The following is a 25,054-nucleotide window of genomic DNA, read 5'->3' on the forward strand; positions in this document are numbered from 1 at the left end:
TATACCCCATTCTGCTAAACTGTTTTGGTAACAAGTGTAGTAGAAAGTATGGAAAGATAGAAAACCTTAATGCTTTGCAAATCTCCTGATGCCCCTAGAACTATCTGCTGTTAGTGTAGTAGAAGATGGTGAAAGAAGAGATAATGTGTTGTAGCTGTAATACTGTACTCTTGAAGGGTATGCAGGTAATACTGACTACATCTTTTACTGCATGAATATGCTTCTAGTTACTAGCCATAGTGCTTTTGATTAAATGTATCAATTCTTGATCTTTATTTTTTAAGTTAGGGTTTTGTACAACCTTATAATTACAATACCATGGCACGTGCTTTTGAAAATATGTGACTTGAAGTCAAGAGATTTTATTCTAGTTTCTGTTCTAATGCAAACATGCATTTGTGGCTGAACAAGCCATTGTAATCTCTTCACCTTTTCTTCCCACGCCTCTGCTTACAAAGATAATGGCAGAGGGGAGACATGAGCTAAACTGATTGATCACTCTGATTTACTTAGAGATTCTCTAAAGGAAACCAAACTTACTGCTTTGTACCTTGTTTTTTCTTTTATTTAGGCCACAAGAGAACTTTCCTGACTGTATACCAAAAGATGTAAACAATTCTTGTACGATTGCTGATGTTCAGTTCTTTGTTAACCTGGAGGTCTGGGTAGAAGCAGCAAATGCTCTTGGGAAGGCTGAATCTGATCCTCTTGTTATTGATCCCATTGAGATTGGTAAATATATGCCTCTTAAAGCTTTAGTAGTACATAACTGCTGCTTCTGTGCATATTGCTGAATTGGTATGTTCATGTTTCTTTACTATAAAAATTTAACACTGCCAAAATGTTGGTGACTAGAACTTGAACTGTGCTGGACAAAGGTAGGGAAGGTGACAGATTTGATCACAATTCAGATAGCAAGTTCTTGTTGAGTAGTCTGCTTTAGAAACTGGTGTGAAATACAGCCATTTGACCTTGTGAAAGGCTTTAATAGTAGTGTTACAACATAGTGTACCAACTGCTAGAGGCATGATAAATTACAGCTGTAGAGTTGACTCTAACTCCTTCTCTTCTAGTTAAACCTCTGTCTCCACACAACTTATCAGTCAACTCAGGAATACTACCAACTGTTCTGAAGCTTTCCTGGGAGAATCGGATTTCTATAGCTGTGATGAAGCTGAAATTCAATATTCGCTATAGGATCATTGGTGACACAAACTGGATGCAGGTAATCCCACTAATGTCCCTTGCCACTCTTCTGCTGTAACCCAGCCATTTGCCAAACTGCAGAAGTTCCCTCACTGCTGCAGTTCAGAGGATTCGCTTTATTATCCTTAGGCCTTATGTGGCCTCCCAAGGTAGTTTATCTGGCCTGTTCATAAAGGCTATGATCTAGGGGTTTTGGGCACAATGTAGAGTACATTGACCTTGTCTTTTCTTTGCGGACTTCTCTGCTGTCCTTCCCCATCGTGTTGCAGTATGTTTATTCTGAATTTTTGTTCTGTACATGCAACATCTAGAACACTCATGAACTTTCATCTTCCCACGCACATGCAAAACTACTGATCTAAATATCATTTAAAGCTTGGGCAAACACTGTACAGTGCTGGGATGCTTTTTTGAACTTGCTGCACCTGTACTTCGGTCACAACAACCCCATGCAATGCTACAGGCTTGGGGAAGAGTGGCTGGAAAGCTGCCTGGTGGAAAAGGGAGTGTTGGTTGACAGCTGGCTGAATATGAGCCAGCAGTGTGGCCAGGAAGGCCAATAGCATCCTGGCTTGTACCAGAAATACTGTGGCCAGCAGGACTAGGGAAGTGATTGTCCCCCTGTACTCAGCACTGGTGAGGCCGCACCTCGAGTACTGTGTTCAGTTTTGGGCCCCTCACTATAGGAAAGACATTGAGGTGCTGGAGCGTGTCCAGAGAAGAGCAATGAAGCTGGTGAAGGGTCTAGAGAACAAGTCCTATGAGGAGCGGCTGAGGGAACTGGGGTTGTTTAGTCTGGAGAAAAGGAGGCTGAGGAGAGACCTTATTGCTCTCTACAACTACCTGAAAGGAGGTTGTAGCGAGGTGGGTGTCAGTCTCTTCTCCCAGGTAACAAGTAATAGGATGAGAGGAAATGGCCTCAAGTTGTGCCAGGTGAGGTTTAGATTGGATATTAGGAAAATTTCTTCATTGAAAGGGTTGTCAAGCATTGGACCAGGCTGCCCAGGGAAATGGTTGAGTCACCATCCCTGGAGGTATTTAAAAGATGTGTAGATGTGGCACTTAGGGACATGGTTTAGTGGTGGACTTGGCAGTGTTATGTTTACAGTTGGACTTGATCTTACATGTCTTTTCCAACCTGAATGATTCTATGATTCTATACAGTATGGCTGTCCTGCATGCATGCCTTAAGCCTGATGCAGTCAAGGAACTGGAAAAGAGTAAGGCATATGCCTTACCTGTAGTACACTATAATATGTTCATATCATCCAGAGTTGTGGGTTTTTTTCTTCTACATCAGCCTATGGACATATTTTCAATAGCTTCTCAGTTCTGCCTTTTTTTAAGCCTTCTCTCACAGCAGCAGTATTCCAGGAACACTCTTATCAAGATCTTCCCATTTTTTGTTTCAGTACAGATGGCCAAAAGTATTCTGAATTTCATGACTTGTTGGAAGGAAGACTGCTTCTGACTTAACCAAAATATGGTGTTTGAAGCAGGTAGCATGACACAGCTACTTGTGACTAATGTAGTGTATTCCTTTGGAGGAACTTTTCAAGTGCTAGATGCAGACATTAGTTATTAAGGTCACCTGTATTGGTATTTTAAAGAGCACTGCCCTGCACAGCTTATTCTGCAACTCCAGGATCTATTGACATGTTGTTCTATTAAGTCATTTTAATTTGTCTTGCCCTTTTAACATATGCACAAGACCATTGAAATAGTAATTTTTAAAACAACTGAGCTTGTGTAGCTGTGGTAAAATTTGACTACTTTGACAGTTGTTTACACTTAGGATTAACCTTTTGAGTGTCCTGCATGTGTGTTTAATCTGCAGTCATTCCTCTTGCAGGGTTGCTCACTATAAAAACCCCTTAATTGCAAGTGGAATAATGTGGGATGAGTCAGTATGTGTGACCTACATATATCTATTATCTACATCACATGTCTGTTTCTGTACATATACAATAAGAATATTTTCTGGCTTTCAGTTGCTAATCAGATAGAGGAAAGAGCTTATGAAAATAAACTCATTTATTAGCAAAAGTATAAACTACTCTAAAACAAACTATTTCCAATGTCAGTTAAGAAACACTGTTGTGTATCAGTGGAAGCAATAATCGTGGATTCTCTAGCTTTATAGGAGGCTTCTAGCACAGGTATTTTACAATCAACAATCAAGCAGATAACCTAGCAAAGTTCTGAAATGTGAGGGGGGATTTTGTAGATCAGTAAGTAGAGGAATTATATAGGAAGGACAGAGAAGTAGACATGAACTAATTAAAAAAGAAAACATATGAGACACTGTCCTGAGATAGCTGCTTACCTATTCTAGTGTATGTATTGTATTATACCTGGTAAATACACACAACTCTGGTCCCTTACAAAACCATGGTTGAGAATTGAAGCTTTTGGAAATAGGGGAGAAAAACTATGTTTGTACTAGGTGTGTATGCTGTAGGGAGCCCTCTTGAATGGGAGCTGTAGTAGCACAAAACTTAGCTTTACAATTTTTGATCAGTGCCTCTCAAATCTTTCTTCCATTTATAGGTTCCTCCTGAAGATACAGCTTCACAAAGAACTTCGTTCAGTGTTCAGGGGCTCAGACCCTACACAGAGTATGTCTTTTCAATTCGTTGCATGAAGGAAGATGGAGTGGGCTACTGGAGTGACTGGAGTGAAGAAAAAACTGGGGTCACAACTGAAGATAGTAAGTAATATATGAAAATAGGTCACTGACTTTCAAAATGTGTGAGTGCTCAGCAATTTGGCAATAGCCAGCTGAATTGTGTATCCTCGCTTGAGCTCTTTGATTATACATGCAACAAGGCTCTCCTGAGTTACTTTCAGTACTGACCAACTTGACCCATGCATTCAAAGGAGCATGATAATAGCTTCCCATAAAGCTAGTCTGCCTGTGTGAAAGGATAATTTTTTTTTTTTGGTAGACAGACTGCCTTAGTTTGTGAACAACTCAGTGTTTAGGAGACCGTTAGATAAAGTCATAGGTGAACAAGCATCAATAAGTATGAAACAGAAGATTTTAATCATACAGCGTACATAGACTCCTTCACAAATTTAGTGAAGCCATGATATGAAATAATGTCATATGGGAAGTTTAGCCTTTTATGCACCAAAGCATCTAAACACTCTGGTTTACTCTTAACTTTTCCCAAGGTATCCTGCATCTACAACACTTTCTTGCTGGTCGCAGCTGCCTCTGCACTGTCTTGTACCCACTTGTTTACAATATTCTGCACACAGTAATCAAGAGTCTTGCTGCTTATCACTGATCCAGTTGTCACTGTGGGAGGCATAAGGAAGAGAATGCCATCTGTTAACTGCTGACTTCAAGCAAGGTTGAGTCTCTGTGAAAAATGGTTTTATTTTAGCTGTATTTAATCACAAAAATCACTGTTTCCTTACAATTTTCTGTCTTGATGACATAATCATTGGAGTTGTCATCTTATAAATCTGGACTTGTAATATCCTGTCCCTTTGCCATAGGGGTGAATGCTGAATTACTGCTATTGTGATGTAATGAGGAAAACTTTTACCAGCATCAGCTCATTGGGGGCAGTATTTGGATCATGTTTAGTCTTGCACAAAAGGACTTTGCAAGCAGGATATATACAACTTCAAAGTATAAACCAATTACTACTTACAATATGCAAGAGATAGCAAACCACGAGGTTAAGATTTAGGTTCACAGCCCTGGGGAAAAATTACTGCTGAAGAGCCTCAGTCAAGTGTCAGCCTTCGCTGCTTTGTGGAACAAATCCTTAGCATGGCAAAGTTGCTGCCATGTACCAAATCTGTTCACACTACAACCAGCTCATCAACTTGACTGGCCTTTGAACTCCTTCTGATGCTCCAGTCAGCTGTTATGGCATTGTCTGTTTCCATTGAACTGTATGTTCTGCAGGTGTGCTGTGTTGCCCTGGACTCCTTCATATTCCTTCAGGACAGTGGCACTGTGGCTGTTACTGCACTTGGTCTCTTCTAAGATTTTTGTCCATTCCACAGCATGTTTTTTAACTTCATTGATTGCTTCCAGTTGCTCATGAACACATGCATTGCTTGAAATGTGCTGTGACATTAAAGTAACTACAACTCACTGTGTTATGAATTTAATATACTTCACAGCTCATGAAAGTATTTCCCCACTAGAGAGGCTCTCCTGCAAGTTTGTTCTTAAGTAGAGACTGTGCCTTCTGCCACTGAGTTGTGCCAAAACCATTAGTTGAGTATGTTTAGTGTTTTCTGTTTCTGATTTTTTTTTTGGCTGTTTTGTTTTGCAGCATTTCGTGACTTAGCAATTGCTGCAGCAGCTATAAACCCATACAAAATAAAGTTGCACAATAACTGAGCAGTAATTATTGGAAAACTGACATTAAAATCATACCCATGCATTTGTTACAGTATGAAAAATCCTGTTCTCAGATAGTGGATTCTTACATTTTCCATTAACAGAACAAAAATACATGCAGTGTATACAAACACAACCTAGACCTATGCATCTGGCCCTTTAATTTGCTCTCCAAATAAGAGCCCCAGGCTTTGATGTATAACTTTCTGTGGTCTATTTTCCTTTTGTTGTTCATCTGAATAGTACCCTTAGACTGAACTGGAACTAATTTAACATCTTTAATAGATGCTTGAGAGGTACTAACTGGTATCTTCTTGAATCTGAACCTCTACTGGTATCAGAACACCCTACATTAGTGTCTTGCTTCTTGCTAAAGGTAAGAAACTAATTTCAGTGTGCAGTAAGCTGTTGAGGAATACCTGTGCTGTTAGTTGTGATACACTGCAAATGTAAATACAGTTTGTCTTCTGCTGGTAGAACGGCATTTTAACAAATTGTAGCTATGCTTCCTAATGATAACAAGATAGTCACACTTTTTCTGCATTGCTTGTTAATCAGTTTGCTATTGTAGCTATAAGTTGACGGTAAAATAATTTCCTATTCTGAATTTGTTTACAGACAACTTCAGAGGTGTGGTCACCTCTTGCAAATGCCTAGATACAGTTGCAAATTTATAGGATAGTGGGATAACTTAAGTTGGAAAGGAGCTCATGAGGTCCATAGTTCCCTGATCCTTTTTCTACCAAGTGTCAGGCTCAAACAAGGGACTTCAGGTTGCAATTTTGGCAAAACCTGTACCAAAATTTTATTAATCAATTTTTACTGTACAGTTGCCTATTGCAAATGAAACAAGCAGGCGGGGGACACTTATGTTACTTATACCATTATTATTGCCCTCAATCAAATTATAAAACCGACTTTTAGATGTTGTGCTTTGCTTGAGACTGTTAGACCTGTATCTCAGAAGGTTCTACATCCGCTTGCCTGCTGCATTCAAAAGATTTGGTGTTTGTCTCAGTAGCAAGCTACCAAGGTATGGGTGTATTTACCACTACTATATTCAGAAAGGTATACTTCTATATTTCCACTTGATTATGTTTCCAAGTGTTAAGTACTCTAACTATCAAGTGAAATTTCAATGGAATCCTTAAATGCAAAGGCACAAATATACAACCATGATGCTGAAGACTAATGCAAGCATTCTGGCAATTTTGAAGTCTTTGGCAATTGTTTTACTACCTAATCCTTATCAGGAAACATGGACTTTTTACCTCCAAATAGTGGCTGTAGCCAAGGGTCTTTATATCCAGCAGACCAGGTTTGCTACATAGCTGTGTATGTTACAATAACATGCACTGTGATTTCTGGGGATTCTAGAATTAGTAAATCACCCTCAAAGGGGTTTGATTTTAAAAGCTTTTTTGGTTTCCTCCTGAATCATTAGTAGCAGCAGCATTGGGAATTACTTGCTGATTTCTGACTTTAAAGAGACTTAAACAATGTGGGGATTTTGTCTTGTTTTTCCAGGACCTCGGTTATTATCAGTTAGAAACTCTTCTCTTTCAATTCTAGGGTTATGAGGAGTGAAACTACTTTAGCTTTGTCCCATTTCCATTTCATTTCTACTTTGATAGCCTGGAAGACTGGCTTTGTTTCTGGCCTGTACTTGTCCTACCCCATATGGAGCCAATGAATGGACCTTCTGGTTGTGTGCTTGATACCCAGCAGGGACTCTATTCTTCCCTCTGACTACTACAAATACTTTGTGATATCTGTTTAGCTTCTAAGTCAGCCTGATTTTTTTTTTTTTAAATGTGCTTTAGCCTTTCCTGCTTCTGTTCTTCCTTGTCTCCTTTCTGTAGTATCCTGTCTGTTCCTTAGTGCCTTCCAAGGCACCCTCTTAAGCAGTCTTATTTAGCACAGCATTTCAGTGCATGTGTTTAAACAGAGTTAAACCAATGCAAGTTTCATTGTCAAAACACCACTTTGTGCTTGGAGCTTAACTAACTGCACTGAATCATAAATCCTTCCTTATTAATCCTAATTGAGCTCCCAGTAATGAGTTTGGACTGAATTCACATGTCATCTTATATTGGAGAAGTAAGAAAAAGATTACAGTATATACCCTACCTGTTTAAACAAAGTGGAATTTATGTGTACATAGTGGCATTGCTTCAGCTCTATGCAAAATTTACTTTCTCTGGGGAAAATACTGTCAAATATTCTTTCAATATTCTAGTCACTTCTCTTCAACTCCTAAGGACAGTATGGTTTTGTTTTCTGTGGTTACTATCTCAACCTGAGCAATGAGGATTTCAGGACTGCCTATGTATTTAGACTGCCTTGCCGTTATGCTGTGGTGACTGGCTTTGCAAAAATACTGCTATTAGTGATTAAGTACCCAGGCCTTATTTTAGCCTCAGAACAAAGGTGTTATGGTGGAAATGAACATAAGGCAGATCATGGTGCATTCATGATCTATATCAGGCAAGATGTATAATTGCTTCTGTTTCACATTAATCAAATCAGGGTACTCAAGATTGTTAAGAGCAAGCTCCCTTTGCCTCAGTTTGCAGTTCTCCTTCCCTCTTGATGTAAAGCATAAGAGACAAGAGGCACACTATAGACTTGATACTGGGTTTTGGAGGTAAAACAGCCAAAAACTCATACTGATTAATATTAAAAAATGCAATAAAAACTCCCAGAGAAAATACAGTCTAGCAAGATTATAAATGTAAATTCATTTTAAGATCATCTTTCTGTTAGGGCTAAGGCCCTAACAAAGGATTGGCCACTTTATTGCTTTATGCACTGTAATAGATTGATTCATTCTACTTTGAAGTGAAATTTGTAGTGGAAACACCACTTGAATTTTTTACAGTACTGACACCAGAAAGTATTGTAGTATTACACAAAAGTACTGCAGTTCTGTTACCCTTTTTAGCATAAAGGATATAGGAAACTCAGGGAATTCTGGCAGGAGAGATCTGTCTCCTTTTTAACTTTCCTGCGCTTTCCTTTTTTAGGTGACTTGATATTGGGGTGGTAGGGAGAGTGTTGGAGTTACAGACCATAGCAAGATTTGCAGCATACAGGTAGTCAGGGCTGTGCCTCTGAACACAGGCTGCATGGTGTAGGTTTGGTCATGCCTCACTCAGCACTGTCATCTTCAGCCCATTGTGGCAGAAGCTCAGCATGGTGACTCTCGGTTATTTTGGTACTGTACACTTAGAGCAGAACTGGTGTTTTGCTCATCCCTTCAGGAAATCTTTCCATGCAGGTGTTCCATGTAATATACCAAGCATTACTTGATTTGAGGAACTAAAGAAATGCTTTTGGTATATGTTTTTATTAAAAAAAAAAAAAGGGGGGGGGCATAACCTTCTAATGATAGTCAAAGGATTAATTCAAACAGGTTAAATAAAAATATTTCTACTATTAAGCATTGCTTCTTTCATCAGAACCATCTAAAGGACCAGCCATATGGAGGATCATTGATGCATCTCACTCACCAGCTTCCTGGACTGTGCATCTGATGTGGAAGGTAAAGCAACATTATAAACTGCAGGAATTGAGCATTCTTTTAAAAACATGAGTTTTTAAGTGGCAAAGTTTACCTCAACAAACTTGAGTAGATAGCTGGGACAATACAGGTTTTATTGATACAAGAAGTGACTTCAGTATTATTATAATAACAGTATAGATGTAAAGGCCATCAGTTAACTGACACACATCTGTGATCCAGAGTATACAGAATCCACTTCCAGATTCCTGACTTGCTGTCCTAAGGAGTCTGTGGAATTGGAAACTTTCGCTTGAGCAAAGTAAACCTTCATGTTATGCCTCCTGCTGTATCCTAAAACTGGTAACGCTGTCTGGATGGGGATACTCCAGCTGCAAAATCCATTAAGCCTAGAGACATTCCAGAGGCCAAACTTATTAAATACAGCACTGTACATTTGCATGCAGTAGGCTGCTGTGTCTCGTTGGCTGATTAGTCCAAAGCTGAGAAAGTGAATGCAATTATGGTCAGTCCCCATCTCCTGCTTTCTTTTGGTCCATGAACTCTGACGCATTTGATCTAGCTGTCTCTTTATTATTACTTTTTCCCTATTACTAGGTGGCTTGTCTGAAGTTACATGTATATTGTTATGGCATGATTTTCTGATGTAACTCGTATGCCACGTGCCACTTCTGACATTGTTTAGCTTAGAACTGGAGAACTGGTGCTACTTTACAGTTTCAACAGTTTTCTCCTAAGTTATCTGAAAACTAATACTTTTACACAGAACATATTATTTTTCTGTGTTATTAGATAACAGAAACAAGTATTTTACCATGTGTAATAGACAACTACTCAGGCTTTTTGAATTTGGGTTCAACACAGCTTAAGATGTGAGATTCCTTTTATGTCATTGTGTTGTAAAGTCACATGAAATGTTGGTTTTATCAACACATGTTCTGCAGTCTTTACTGAATAGCTTTTATTAAACTATTAGGTAGGATTGTGAGCCAAGAAAAAGAGGATTTAAACCAGAAATCATTCTGGAAGTTACTGCTTTCTAGCAATGAACACAGGTTATTTGCGCTTTCCTTAAATATACAGCTATTTGATCTACGTAACTTGTCTTGCGCTCTGATTTTAAATTACGCATCAAAGACAATAAAAGTTAAGTCACATTTGTTCACTACCAGTATAATCAAAGATGTGTTTCTAACAGGCATTGGAGCCATTTGAAGCCAGTGGAGTAATCTTGCAGTATGAAGTGACTGTCAGAGCTAAATCATCTCTCTCCAGTCCGCCAGAGAAATACAATGTCAATACCACCAACCTTACATTAAAGCTGCCAAATGGAACTTACGAAGTGACTGTCATTGCCCATAACAGAGTTGGGGCATCCCCTCCATCAGTTTTACTTATCCCAGCAAGTAATACAAAAGGTTAGTGTCCTAGTAATGTCTGTTTCAAATGAATCTGCATCGCTTTTCTTGTAAGAAATCTTCAGTGTTGTGAAATGATACCATTTACATGGACACATAATTAAAGTATTACTGAATGTATCTGCAGTCTTAACACCTTAAAACTATGCCACCACTTGTATACTAGGGAATGTGCAGGTTTATATACCCACAGCCTCATTTGAAGTTGTGTGCTATTTTGCTGTTCTTTTTGATCCTTAGACCTACTGTGCACTATATTCCCTGTTGTTTCTTTTCTTAGTATAGTGGGCATTTTTGTTTTCTTTTTAAAAAATCAGAGGGTTGGGGAAGCAAGCATCCTTTACTTCAGGTATATACCATCTCACCATTGCTCTCCCTTCTGCTTTCTGATCTCCCCCCCCATCCCTTTCTTCTCTTGTCCCTGTCTCTCCCACAGTTCCAGTATCTTGCCAGGTTGCCTTATCTGCTTCCCCTGTTTCCCTGCTGTTCATGTTCCTTTTTAAGTTCCTTTCACTGTGCAGTAGCAGTAACTACAGGCTGGTTTCTCCTTACTTCCAGCCTCCTCTTAGACAATCCGAATGCTAGCAGGACAGGAAGCAAAAAATAAGTATATAGACAGATGCTGCTTTTAGTGTAAACACCAAGGGAGAGCCACAGGTTCTAAAACTATTACGTGAACTAATTAAGGGTATGTTTCAAGCAGAGCAGCATTGCAGTGAGAAGCATTTGGTAAGGTACATGAGTGTGAGGATTAGAATGGGAATTTAGAAGTGTCTCAAGGTTTGATTTGTCTCTGAAATAGACCCTTTCTTTTGGAAGAAACATAGTATCTCTTTACTGTGCAATAAGGCAACTTACTGTGAGGCTAATTTCCAGTTTTCAAGTAGCTTAAACCTGCTTATTTTGGATCTCTGATATAAAGATTCAGATGTAAGCTTCCAAATTTCAGAAAATGGCTTTTACATTTACTTAGGTTCTGTCAAATTGTCACCATTACAATAACACAGAAGTATCCACATTTGACAAAATAGCTATTGTTATGAATATCTAGTGGAAGAACTGTCAGTATTTATCACTTTTCTGTTTTCTTGCATCACAGCTCCTGTGAAGAATGTTAGAACACTACCTAAAGATGGCAAGTTGTGGGTAGGGTGGACTGCTCCTAACAGTTATGTTCTTAAATATGTGATCGAATGGTGTCTGGTGTCCAACAGCTCAGACTGCACTATAGAATGGCAGAACGAACCAGGAAATATTCAAGGAACATATTTAAAAGGTATTTAGCTTGTAAGTCTACAAATACTTTGTAGAACACTCTAAAAACCTAATAAGTATTCTCAAAGGGAGGGATGAACTTCTGTGAAGTCCGTTTATTAAATTTAACATTTGAATGTGAACCATTATATTGTTCCTTTAGTTAATATTTTGGAGCAGTATATCAATGAGCTCTAGAAAGTCAGCTGCATTAGATACGAGTGCATTTAATAAAACAGCCAAAACCCAGAATCCTGTATCTGAAGTAAATGAGAAGGATGGTGAAGAATTTGACTGTCTGTGAAACACATTTTAAATTTCCTTTATTAGGTGATATAAAGCCGTTCAAGTGTTACTTGATAACTGTTTACCCTCTATATGCTGATGGTCAAGGAAGTGGACAGTCTGTGAAGGCTTATCTTCAGCAGGATCGTAAGTACAAAATGGTTATCTTGGAGCACATAAACTGACTTTCTTGACTAAGAATAATGAGACCTTTGCTTTAATGTAGACCATGTGATGAAAAATGGTCTTCCACTTGAGGGTCATCTGACGTAATTGATCTTGTCCCTTCTATTAACATCCATTCTGCTTCTTTACAGTATTTAAGTGTCCTGGTTTCAGCTGGGATAGTTAATTGTCTTCCTAGTAGCTGGTATGATGCTATGTTTTGAGTTCAGTATGCGAAGAATGTTGATAACACTGATGTTCTCAGTTGTTGCTAAGTAGTGTTTAGACTAAAGTCAACGATTTTTCAGCTTCTCATGCCCAGCCAGCGAGAAAGCTGGAGGGGCACAAGAAGTTGGCACAGGACACAGCCAGGGCACCTGACCCAAACTGGCCAACGGTGTATTCCATACCACGTGACGCCACATCTAGTGTATAAACTGGGGGGAGTTGGGGCGGCGGATCGCTGCTCGGGGACTAACTGGGTGTCGATCGACAGGTGGTGAGCAATTGCACTGCGTGTCACTTGTATGTTCCAATCCTTTTATTATTGCTGTTTTCATTTTATTAGTGTTATCATTATCGTTATTAGTTTCTTCTTTTCTGTTCTATTAAACCATTCTTATCTCAACCCATGAGTTTTACTTCTTTTCCTGATTTTCTCCCCCATCCCACTGGGTGGCGGGGAGTGAGTGAGCGGCTGCGTGGTGTTTAGTTGCTGGCTGGGGTTAAACCATGACAAACAGACATCTGTGGCTGACTCCTTCCCTTTTCCAACCTTTATGAGATAATTTGGCTTGAGTTTGTTATTTTATTGGTATACTAATATTTCTATACTGATTTATTTTAAATTCCAAGTAGAAAGCCAAGACTAATTAACTTCAGATGACAGTTTCACGTGATATGCTGATTACTGTTTTTCATATCTTTTTTTCCTGGAGGTTTCTCTTTTAAAACACCTTTGGAGTTGCTATGTTGTCTGAAAATAATGCTTTGCAGATGAGTTAGTCTAGCTATTCCATTGAAGTTTTTATGCAGGAGCAACTTGGTGCTCATTAATACACTGGTTCTGTGGATGTGAAGGTGCCCAACAGAAACTAATCTTCATCTCCCATTACAGGTCCTTCAAAAGGACCAACCATTCAGACAAAAAAAGTAGGAAAAGCTGAAGCTGTTCTGACATGGAACCATCTCACAGTGGATGAACAAAATGGATTTATCAGAAGTTACACCATATTTTACAAAACTATTGATGGAAATGAAACAGGTAACAGAAAGCAGAGCGGTGTTTTGTGGCATTGAAGTATTCCATCTGTCTCCTTCCTAATACATGTTCCTGAAAAAAAGATACAGAATCAAGTGTGGCTGATAGTCTGTTCTGATGACATAAAGCTGATGTTTGAGGCGTAGCTCTCCTCCATACTGAACAGAAAAGTCACTAATAAAGAATTCAGAACATTCAGTCTGTGTGTAACAGGGCACTGAGTTTAGTTTCTGAAAGCTGATTTGTGGGTATTGTGCTCCCATCTTTCTATCTAAATACAGGATGAGATGGTGTTGCAAGATGAAGCTAGACCATTCAAGCTGTAAAGGAGTTGATTGCATTCAACTATGATAAAGCCTTAAAAAAAAGTGTGGGGGGGGTAATCCTCCTGGAGCTCTAGATCAATGCATTACTGATGTAAAACATATTGTTTGAAGTGCATTTTAGTTCTCAGTAGTGTGTATGACTTGCAGGCATAAGACTGGGAGCTAGCACTATCAAAAGCTTTTACTCTTTAGATTTGCTTAAATTGGAAGGGCCATTTATTTATGCCTACCCTACTTCTTGTTGTTTCTAGTTAACCATGTTTTTTCTAGTTATTGACTACCTATTTCTAGTTAGCCACGTATTCTGCTTATTGTAGACTTTTAAGCTTCAACTTCCCTACTAGTTTAGTTGGTAGCTATGCTCTGAGGAAAAAAAAAAAAACACAGGAAATTAGCACATAAAATACCATCAAGAAAGAGACTAAATGCAAACACTTGAACAGAAGCAAATGAATCTCAGCATTTCTTGTACAAGTTTAGTCTTTCTGTCAGCTCTATTTTCCATAGAGCCATGCGTTCTACTAAAACTATCTTGTACACCTGAAGAGATGGTGTCCTAATGCTACTGTGTTTGTGGAGTTCTAATAAATTGTATGGAAAAGTAGTATAAATTTTTTCTTCTCTTTAGCTGTGACAGTGGATCCTTCCAAGACAGAGTATACCCTTTCTTCTCTAACCAGTGACACACTGTATACGGTGCGGATGATGGCATACACAGATGAAGGAGGCAGGAGTGGTCCCGATTTTACATTTACTACACAAAAATTTGGTAAGGCAGAGAAGTAATGTTGCAACAGTATAGCAAGGCTGTGTGCAAGATCTGATAGGAGGGGAAGGTGATTTAATTTAAAAGAAAAAAGTTTCAGTCACAGACATACTCACAAGGTGTGTGATATCCGGGTAGCCTATCTAGTACTCAGTCACAAAGAGGTAGTTTAGTCAGGATTTCTTCTGATTGTACAGAGGACAAGCTGTCCTCTGCAGGTCCCCTGGATTGCTCTTTTATGTTGGCAGACGTGCTGGTTTGGGATGTGTTTTGTGTATACTTTAGGTTAAAGTATTCTTTTGTGCCAACTTTGTGTGAGTCGTTGGGATTTACTCAGTGCCCTTGTCTTCTCCTCTGGTGTTTGATGGCTCCTACCATGGTCTTAAAGAGTCCAGAGTCTTTGTTTTAATCTGAAAGTAGGTTGGCCTTTATTATCCTGATACATGGGTGTCATGAGAAGCTGCAGAGGTGTGCTGGGATCTTGATGTGCTAATCTAGGTGCCAGTCAGCACATGCCATTCTTACAGCCCTTCCTCAGGTTCCACATTCTCATTCATATTACTATTAAGGTTTGCTACAGTTCTCTACCGAGACTCATTTTGAAGAGTTAAATTTATTGTATGTTCAGCTTTAGAGACTGCTTCCTATTTGTAATGGTAAGAGCAAAAACATTAACCAAACTTAGTTGTGGAAAGCACTTCTTTAGGTTCAGCGGGTTTGGTTGTTTTTTTTCTGTATAGCGTTGCTCTTCTCTAAGCATTCTGTAAGGTTTACTTAATGTGTGTAGCATTGGAAGGAATACATAACAGTAATGCAGCCTTAAGTGCAGGCAGAGGATATTTTTGTGTACAGAATAAACTGATGGATGACTAGTGACTTTGCTTACATTACTTACTTGACCACGATGTTGTTATGGCAGCCAGGAGGCCACTGAAACACCTGGACCACAGATTAATTCACATAGATGTTACTGTCATACCTGTTAAAACCGTAAAATTACTTGCTCCATCAGTATTACAGCTTCTAGAGCAATGTGTGGTTTTTGTTGGTGCAAGGCATTAGATTGTTGGGACAGAGCTTTTCATGTTTTCACCAACAGGCTGTCTTCATATGGTGAAAAGATTCTTCTGAAGGTGAAGCTTAAGACTGAGCCCTGTGGGTGTGTTCAGTTTCACATTCTCCCTGTCACTTTGGGAATGTATGCTGCTGCTGAGTTCCTTAAATGCCAAAGTGGGCTATAACTGCTTCTCTTTGTTTTCTTCAGGGAAAGGAGAAATTGAAGCCATAGTTGTACCTGTGTGTCTAGCGTTCCTGTTGATTGTGCTCCTTGGAGTTTTGTTCTGCTTCAACAAACGTGACTTGTAAGTATAAATGTAGTCTTTCTCTTATACTTCTGATATTTCTGGGCATAGCAGAGGTGGCAATAATTCAATAAAAACAAGTAAATATTCTGCACTTAGATCAGAAAAAGAAGGTAAAACATGCATACATTGATTGCTGATAAACATTTTTGTGTTTTCCTTGAGAAATCAGGGCATCTTTTGATACTAATTTCTTGCTGTTAAGTATTAGCACTCAAACTAAATGTTCCATGACTCAATCCTGCAAGGAAATTCCTGCTTTTCTTGTTAGACTTGGTCAGGATTAGTTTTGTTGGGTTTTGATTGGGACATACTGTCTGTGTTGTTTTCTAAGTCATCATATGAGCGTGAAATGATGGTCCCTAGTTTGTGAAGCACAGACAGCCAGAAAAGAGATCTTATTTGAGCTATTTAATTAGTGTTAGCAAACTCTACGCTTCACAGCCAAAAAAATTAGGCTAACATCTTGCTTACCTTGCATAACCTCAGTCAAACTCTGTGCCTATTTACTGTCTGCTGGGAAACATCCTGCCTCCTCCTGTTCCCTCTATGCCAGAGCTCTTGTGTGGCTTTAGCTGAGAGCATACTGCTGAAGTGTTTTCCCTGGCAAGGAGTAGCACCTCTCCCATGTCCATCCCCCCTGCAGTCAACTATCTTTTCTTTCCTATTAAAGACATTATTTTGTGCCCTTTTCCTTCTGACATCCCTGCTGCTCCTAAAATCAGTTCTTAATGGACATCAGTTGAAAAGCCCATCTTGCAACCTTCTTCAAAGTTCTTCTACAGAGGATCTGGTGTTGGAGCCTCTTTGTAAAAAGCAGGATAGATGTATCGGTTTCAAAGTTAGTTTGGTTGGACGTGATTTATCTACAGAAACTTCTATTGTTAAGTAACAGTTACTACATTCTTAAGAGTTCAGAGTTAGAAAAGACCAAGCAAGTTTTTCTTCAAATATTTTCACTTTATTTTTATTTGTGAAGTTGGCTTAGATTTTGACAGCTGTAATATAGTTATCTTCAAGAAGCAACAGTGTATTTTTATACTGACATGCATCATAGACTTTACCTAAATAATTGCTGTGTAGATTCTAGAGTGCTGTAAATTTGAAAATCCCTCACTAACAGCTACCTTTGGTTGGTTTGCCTTGTGTTGGATGGCTACGTCTGATGTGTGGAAGAGTTGTAAGTGCAGTGCTGTGTTTGGCTAAGTAGTACAGCTTTCTACAAAGATGTAAAGAAGTGCAGGAAGCATTCCTATTTGGAAATAAATACTCTTGAAAAATTCCTATGTAAGGGAGTGGTGTCCTGGATTATGCAGTACTTCCTATCAATTTAGGAATTTGGGGAGTGCATCTTGCAATTTTATTCTGTTTTTAATCCTTTACAGAATTAAAAAGCATATCTGGCCTATTGTCCCTGATCCATCCAAGAGTAACATTGCCCAGTGGTCTCCTCAAGTTCCAGCTAAGGTAATACTCATCCTTCTGCATCTTATATCTTCCTAGTCCACAAGGTTCCCAATAAACCAACCAGTGGGAGTCTTCTGTCTTCTAGCACACATGGATTTCAAGGAAAAAAAACCTGGATGTTAAGTTTCATGACACTGTGATACGATATATTTAGAAGACTTTATTGCATCAATAGATTCAGCATTAGAAATACATGGCCCTTAGCACAAGTTCACAGCATAGAGCGGGCTTTAATATTGTGAATTACCTTCAGTTTACTAATTGGAAAGGTCAAGTCCTAATTATTTTACTTATTCATGGGAGATCGGGAGTAAGTAAACAGAATTCATGATTCCCATTCTTAAAACCTTGAAGTGACTTGTTTGCACAGTTAAGTCATGAATGAGAGGGAAAGCTCTAGGAGTTCCTCATGGGTGAGGAGATTTATGCCCCATGTGGGGTGAATGACCTAGCAAATTCTATTTGATAAACTGTGGCTAACTTCTATGAAGAAGTGCTGTGATGTTGAATACGTTATTGGAGTAGCGTATGTATGGCTCTCAATATAGAATGTTCCTGTGCTGCACAGCAAATGGTTCTGTGTTTACAGCTCTTAAGAATAATTAAAATTAGAGCAAAGCTTGCACACCCACTATGGTTTTAGAGTAGCTGCATAATTAAGACTTTGTAATGGAAACAAAGCTATGCCTTTCATTTTTTAACAGATACTTTGGAGATATTGCCAAACTTAGTAAGGAGAAGACTTACGTGAATAAATTCAAAACAATTACAGAATAAAAATGCAGATATTTAATGGGGTTTTGATTTTTAACATAACCTTCCTCTTAGGCAACATCCATCTCTTTCTTTCAGCATAACTTTAGTTCCAAAGATCAGATGTACCCAGAAGGCAGCTTTACAGATGTAAGCGTCGTAGAAATAGAAGCTGATGACAAGAAGTCTTTTTCAGAACAAGATCTAAAACCCTTTGACTTGCTTAAAAAGGAAAAAAGTACTTCAGAAGGGCACAGCAGTGGTATTGGAGGATCCTCGTGCATGTCTTCTCCTAGGCAAAGTGTCTCTGACAGTGACGAAGGTGAAACTACACAAAACACTTCAAGCACTGTACAGTATTCAACTGTAGTACTTAATGGCTACAGAGACCAAACACCTGTACAAGTCTTTTCAAGGTCTGAGTCAACTCAGCCACTGCTAGATTCAGAAGAGAGGTCAGAGGATCATGCTGGAGGAAGTGACAGTACAACACAGAGGCAGCAGTATTTCAAACAAAATGGGGGTCAGGATGAAACCAACACAGACAGGCCATGCTTTGAAAGAACAAAGCAAATTACTCCTGCTAATGAGGGGGATCTTGTTGGATTTGCACAACTGCAGATCTCAGGTCAGAGTTCACAGCTGTTGGGCCTTGGGCTGGAAAAAAATACCCAGGAAGCTGCTCTCTTAGATGTTTTACAGACAAGTACTGAAGGACAAACTGTGACACCTGAAACAGTGGAAGGAAATCCACTGTCAGTTGATGAAATGCCAAAAAGTTACCTCCCACAGACTGTGAGACAAGGGGGCTATATGCCTCAGTGAGAGAAGAGACTGGCTCTATTTAGGCCTTCATTAGTGCCTGTTCACACTTTCTCCTGTGTTTCTGATAAATTAAGCTAGGTATTTTTATCTGAATGCAGATAGAAATATTGAAATTCAAGTGAAGAGTAATTTGACAAAGTACAATAAGGACTGTGTTTTTGTGGAAAATTTGCAGTCCAGACCTACTGGAGACTTACTTTTATGCACTACATAAAATCTTATGTCTGGATAGCTGAACAAGGCCTTTGTGCTACCTTGGATTTTTTGTGTATTATCAGATTTACACGTGATTTAAAATGGCAAGTTTCAATTAATCACATTGGCCAATAGACCTCCTAGAAGAAATATTTTGATTTGTGACTGTACAAGCCTAAAAAGCCAGCTTTAGTTGTTTGGAGCATCTTCATGTAAGACTGAAGCTTAGTATTCTAACATGGAAGAATACTTGTAATATACTTTTCAGTAGCTTGACTGACTTTCTGAATTTTGACTTGGCCCAGTGTCTCAAGTTTCCAGCTTATTAGACATGCAAATCATGTTCATCCCAGTTTAAAAATTACAAAAATGAAATAGAATTTGCTATGGTGTGCAAATAAGAAGACATGATTGCTTGACTCTGAATACTACTATAGTAATTGATATTCTGCCTACATTTAGATATGTGTGCACATGAACTATATAATAATTTGACCTAAAAATGTGCCTTGCAACTTGATGCACAGCAGTTCAGTCTCATGTTCAAAAGTTTAAAAATCCAGATGAAGAAACAGATTATGTAAAGTCTTTTTTACCCAAATCACTGTCTGATTATACCATACCTCTCTGGTCATATAAATTGCCTCTGTTTAATAAGTGCACCTTTGCTGTACACATCTTGAGAGGCAAGTAATGAGCTGTAAGTTTTTATCATTTTTCTGACTGCTCAGGAGAAAGGGAATATGACCTTCTTCCTACCTTGATTAGAATGATTAGTGTGCTGTAACATCACTGCTCATGTCGCAGGTCCTCCTTGAAACTGAAAGCAGTAAAAAACAAAGCACTGAAGTCATCGAAGGTCTCAGAAGAAAAAACAAAACCTATACCCTGAATTTGAATGTTACTGGTAATATGTATGTATTAGCAATCATGAGCCACAAATAACACTTAAGTGGTTGTTAAAATTCTGTACTTTTTTTCCTTACGTCTCAATTTTCCCCTGTTCATAGAGTTTGCATTTTATTGAAGAAGATACATTTCTTGGAGACTGTCTCTACCAGGGTTTAAAGAAAAATGAAATTACATTAAAATAAACCCCTTCTCCAATGATAACTAGAAATTTTATGGCACTCTTGTAAAGATTTTTTTTTAACCTTAACTTAGCCTAGTCAGCTTTCTAATCTGACACTAATAAGACCTTAATTTGAAACACTAAATGCTGTGTTGTGAGAATAAAACAAAGGTTTTATTTCTCCTTCAGCAAAGAACTATGTATTTAAGACCACCTGAAACCTTTTTTGCTGTGACCTCTGGTGCTGCTGTTCTGCAGAGCAGTTGCTAAAGGCCCTGGAAAGGCAGGTGTCTATCATTTCAACTTCCCTTGTCCTTGTCTGTCAGCTTGCATGGAAGGACAGGTATACATATAAATGTTCACATGTGTCTTCTGCTTTTGTTAAAAAAAAATGCAATGCTAAAGTAAATTCATAAGATTACCTCTTGAAGTCTGGACTATTTAAAACAGATAAAGAATGCAGGATCTTTAATAACATTTCAGTATTCTACAGTTCCTTTCTCCCAACAGTATTTTTTGTATCGGGGCACTTTTTTAAACTAAAAGGCTATGTCGCAGCTTACTATAACTACACCTTTCTTCAAACCAGTCCCCTTCCTTTTCTCCCCATTCCACCCCGGCACCTTCAAACTCCATCCCACAGGGCAAGGGCATAATGAAGAGCATGTTGTCATGAGACAGCAGAGACTGTCTTTTCTTTTTTCAGAGGCTGAAGGAGCATTCCTTTGTCAGAACACATTCCTCTTGGAAAATAATAGTTACTTTACTGGGGGATGAGTTGTCTTCTCTATGCAAACTTCATAGTGCCTGTAGAAACCATAAGTAAAAGGGAAAGTCTGAGTGGTTTGCATGTTAGAACTGCCTTGCAGTCATGTGCATCTAATCCACCTCTGGCTCATCTCTGAAATACTGTGGGCCACAACCTGGCTACTTAGTATGAACATTGCTTCAAATGCCTGAATGTTTTCAAAAACACACTGATGATTTAGTTTTGGGGATTTTTTTTTATTGTTGTTTTGTGATTCAGTGATGCTAACTTTTGATAGTATAGTATATATCATATTTGAGGGACAACTTCAGTTGTTCCTGAAGTTGCTATTTGCCTTTCTGTTGTGTAAAGGGAAGGCATTTTGTTCTCTCTGTTGCTGTTAATCATGGACCATTTCCAATGTTAAACAGCATCAACAGATTTGTATTTTTAAAGGTCTGTGCTAACAAGAGTTCTGGCCTGTCACTTCTGGCATCTTTCTTTGTGGGCCAGTGGTAATAAACTCACAGAGTTGTACAGGAGTGTAGCCTAGAGAGAATTCTGTCTGTCTGGTAGAGTTGTACCCTATCTTTAAGGCTTGTGCATTTATCTAGGGCTAAAACATTAAAGACTAAGCAGGAGATACTGGTGGGTGAACAGCTTGTAGAAGCCACAATACATATAAAGAACAGGTTTACAGCTTGTTCATAAACCTGTGTGCCAAATATTATATCATGCAGTGTTCAGAGTTTAACTTGATTTTGTACTTTGGATCATAACTATCTAATTGTATCAAACAGTTGCATACAGGTTTTTAGAGTGTCTGTAATGTAATTAGAGCAATCCACTGAAATTCGCTGAACTTGGCCCTAACACAGTAATTAAAGAAAAAGCTCTCTTCTCCCTGCCCCCCCCGCCCCAATAATTATGGTGCACTTTACAAAATAAAGGCATTATTAAAATAAAATCACACTTCACTATTGATACTTTCATGTCCATCTTGTTTTCCTGGACTGGAATTTTTCAGGTAGGGGTGGGAGAAGACTTGTAAAGACCTTGTTACTTTGGTGGCAGGAAAGGGAGGCCAGTAGAAATACTTTATATTTTTCCTGTATTAGCATATTTGAAATATCGCTTAAGTGCAGGCAGGCTAACTGCTCCTCTGTTTACAAGGAAGGTGAATATTTTTATCTCTGTAGTTCTGTTGTGGTGGTTTTCTGAGGTGTGTTGGCTTGCTTTCAGGGCAGTTAGTCTGGGACTATCCTCTCTCACAGTAGTGAAAGTCTTGGCATTATGTTTTGTATGTCCTACTGTAGTAAACTAAAGCCTTAACCTGGCAGTGCAAAGCACAGCAGAGCAAAAATTTTTCTAAACTTTGCTCTGGAGTGTTTGTGACAAGCATGTGCCTGCCTGTGCTACAGCATCCTAGCAAAATGCTTATTATCAGGACTGGAAAAAACTTTGGCCCTGGGAGGAGGAGGGAGTTTGCATGTGAGGGCCAAGTCCTGTTCTTGGGCGCTGGAGGAGCATGGCCAGATGGTTAAAACTTACATTAGCATGCCCAGTATATGGGAATCAGCATGCTGTTTAAACTTCAGTAACTGAATTTGTTTCATTAGTGCCAGGTCTTGAATATCCAAGACCCACATCAATATATGCTGTTGTAGTATTGACTTAACAGTGGGATCTGAAACTCCAAAGACTGTAAAATTGTTAATAGTCAGCCCCTGCTCCAGGACATACACATTTAGAATTTAAATTTATGTGTGTTAAATGGGACTAAATATACTAGTTTATTTTCCCTGGGACAGTTGTTGTAATTGAGATTAACTGTTACTTGGTTACATTCCTTTAACTATGTTTAAAAGTTCTGCTGGCTGATGGATTGTAAAACTTCATTAATCCCTTGTAACCTCTTGTCTGGTTGCTAGGATGGATACGTATAGCATTTTAAATTCCAAGAGTTGCTTTTAATGTTCTTTGGAAGGAGTTTATAACAAATACGTTGAGTCTTTTGTCATGAAACAGCTATTTGGGAATTACAGCCAACCCCACAGTCTTCAGCTTAGCTCTTGATCCAGAAAACTGCAGTAAAGTGGAGGTATAAGTGCAAAAGTCTGGAGAAGTGTAAATTTAAGTGTCTTGCACTGGACTCACAAATTCCCATTTCTCTTCCCTCTTCCTTAGAAGTGAAAGGGTCAGTTAAAAAAAAAAAAAAAGCATGTGTGTTTGCTTTCACTGTTGTTTCCTTTGTAGTACTTGTGCAATCTGAGCCATTCCTAAAAATGAAAGCAGTGCTGACTTAATGCTCAAGGATGCATTTTTAAGGCCACAAGATTTGATACAAACAAATTTAAAATCAATGACTAAGGGCCAGGTCTCAACAATTGTCAGCTTCCCCCCGCCCCATAATTTTAGCGCAGAGAGAGGGTGGGTAGTAGGTTCCTCCCAGAATGCAGCCTTAGCCAGTACTTGTGTTCATTTGCAAAGACAACCATGAAGGGGATATATGCAATAAAGTCACTGATACTCTGCAGAAGCACACTTCTGTAACAATAGATGAAAAACACATATGGCACAACTGTCGACGGACAGCTGGAAAGCTCCATGTCCTCCTGCTCAGACCAAAGCGTCTTCTGTGCTCCGCATGAGCTGTTCTTCTCCAGCAACTGCAGGCGTGGTGGATGAGCATTCTCTGCAGTGTTGAAACTGGTAACACCTATTGCTTTTCTTCATATCAAAGCACATTCGTTAATGGATCCAGTCGACGTGTTTTTTTAACACACCAGTCTTGTTTACAGTGTCACATACAGCCTGACACTTTGATGCAGCGATGGATTGTCTAGTAACCCCATGCTTTTATTTGGGGTTAAGGAGTCTGTGGTCAAGGTTACTGGTCACCGAATGTTGCTGTGCTGATATATGCATCTACGTAGGCGGAGGCATGGGACACAGGGACAGACATACTAACAAGGAAAGTGCCTTGATGCTGGATTGGATGGCTAGTGAATGTAAACATTAAGTCAAATTTTACTATGTACTTAGAGTAAGTATGGCTGATTAAGCTACTGGTAATTTGAATGCCAGCTTTAAAGGGCTTGCATACTCCAGCCAGAGGTTAAACTTGTAAATTGCTGCATAAGCTGTCTCTGAAATGTGTTTTAATACCAGTACACTATCTTCATTCTTTTGCAAGCTGCATGCTTATTGTCATATAAACTCTGCTTTCTACAATTTACTTTATGGTCAGTTTGAATGTCTTCCTCTGTTACCCAACTGAGCCTGAATGTTGCATTTGTCTAGTACATAATATGCAAAAAGAAAACAAAACAAAATTCCATACCTACCTTGTGTGCTGGAGTTGGTGTTTTGTAAGACTGACTTAAGTAGTAACCACAGAAGGGGAAGAGTCTGGGCACTATGTAATAGGCAAGAAACAGAGACACATTCCCTGAGAGAGACATGACTGTGGTCTATCAGGACAGGCGCCTACCAAGCTGGGTATATGGGCAAGTTCAGGAGGAGGTGAATGTTCTTCAGTCCTCCCTTTGTAATTGCTCCTGTAAATAGGTGTCAGCTGTGACTGGCTGACCTTGGTGGTGAGACAGGTTACCCTCCCAGGGACCTGGCTCTGTTCCCACTGCTGGCTTGGGCTGTGCATGTTCTGCACTCCGGGATCTTGCCAGGGAAGGGGTGACTGTATCTGCCTGAGGCTCTGTGCTCTGAAGATGTGGGACTGGTGCTCCAGGCAGGCTTGTTTAGGTCTGTTGAAAAGGGGAAGAAGAGCATCCAAAAATACAGTTCTAAGGAACACTGTGGGAGTGAGGAGCAGGATGTAGTGTTGTCTACTCACACAGACCCATTTCCAAGAAAGGAGTCGCAGACCTGGCTGTGTCTGCCATTACCCTTAGTCTCACTGGGGTTTGGGTTTTTTGTTTTTAATGGGTGGAGGACCCTCACAGGGCTTCAGTGAACTTACAGCTCAGTATGGAAAAAGCACAGCTGGATCTTCTAAGGGTGGTCACACCTGCAAAAGTCTTCAAGGGTGGCAGCTGAGGAA

General features: G+C 39.2%; 1 protein-coding gene across 3 annotated transcripts in view; it reads left to right on the forward strand.

Annotated features, from left to right (window-relative positions):
- Positions 1 to 24,340, forward strand: part of IL6ST (interleukin 6 cytokine family signal transducer) — a 35,825-nt gene extending 11,485 nt beyond the window's left edge. For 2 of the 3 annotated variants that reach the window (XM_052778652.1, XM_052778653.1), the window contains exons 5-16: positions 572 to 732; positions 1,074 to 1,225; positions 3,757 to 3,916; positions 9,037 to 9,119; positions 10,297 to 10,516; positions 11,616 to 11,792; positions 12,101 to 12,202; positions 13,338 to 13,484; positions 14,436 to 14,576; positions 15,838 to 15,934; positions 17,320 to 17,401; positions 18,254 to 24,340. In XM_052778652.1, coding sequence (XP_052634612.1) covers positions 572 to 732; positions 1,074 to 1,225; positions 3,757 to 3,916; positions 9,037 to 9,119; positions 10,297 to 10,516; positions 11,616 to 11,792; positions 12,101 to 12,202; positions 13,338 to 13,484; positions 14,436 to 14,576; positions 15,838 to 15,934; positions 17,320 to 17,401; positions 18,254 to 18,979 — 2,248 coding nt within the window. In that variant the 3' untranslated portion in view covers positions 18,980 to 24,340. Of the gene's footprint in view, positions 1 to 571; positions 733 to 1,073; positions 1,226 to 3,756; positions 3,917 to 4,713; positions 8,911 to 9,036; positions 9,120 to 10,296; positions 10,517 to 11,615; positions 11,793 to 12,100; positions 12,203 to 13,337; positions 13,485 to 14,435; positions 14,577 to 15,837; positions 15,935 to 17,319; positions 17,402 to 18,253 lie in introns of those variants that run through there. The other variant, XM_052778655.1, reaches the window with a different exon arrangement.
- The last annotated feature ends 714 nt before the right edge of the window (positions 24,341 to 25,054 follow it).

The sequence above is a fragment of the Harpia harpyja genome, chromosome Z (assembly GCF_026419915.1).
Source record: "Harpia harpyja isolate bHarHar1 chromosome Z, bHarHar1 primary haplotype, whole genome shotgun sequence".
Lineage (NCBI taxonomy): Eukaryota > Metazoa > Chordata > Aves > Accipitriformes > Accipitridae > Harpia > Harpia harpyja.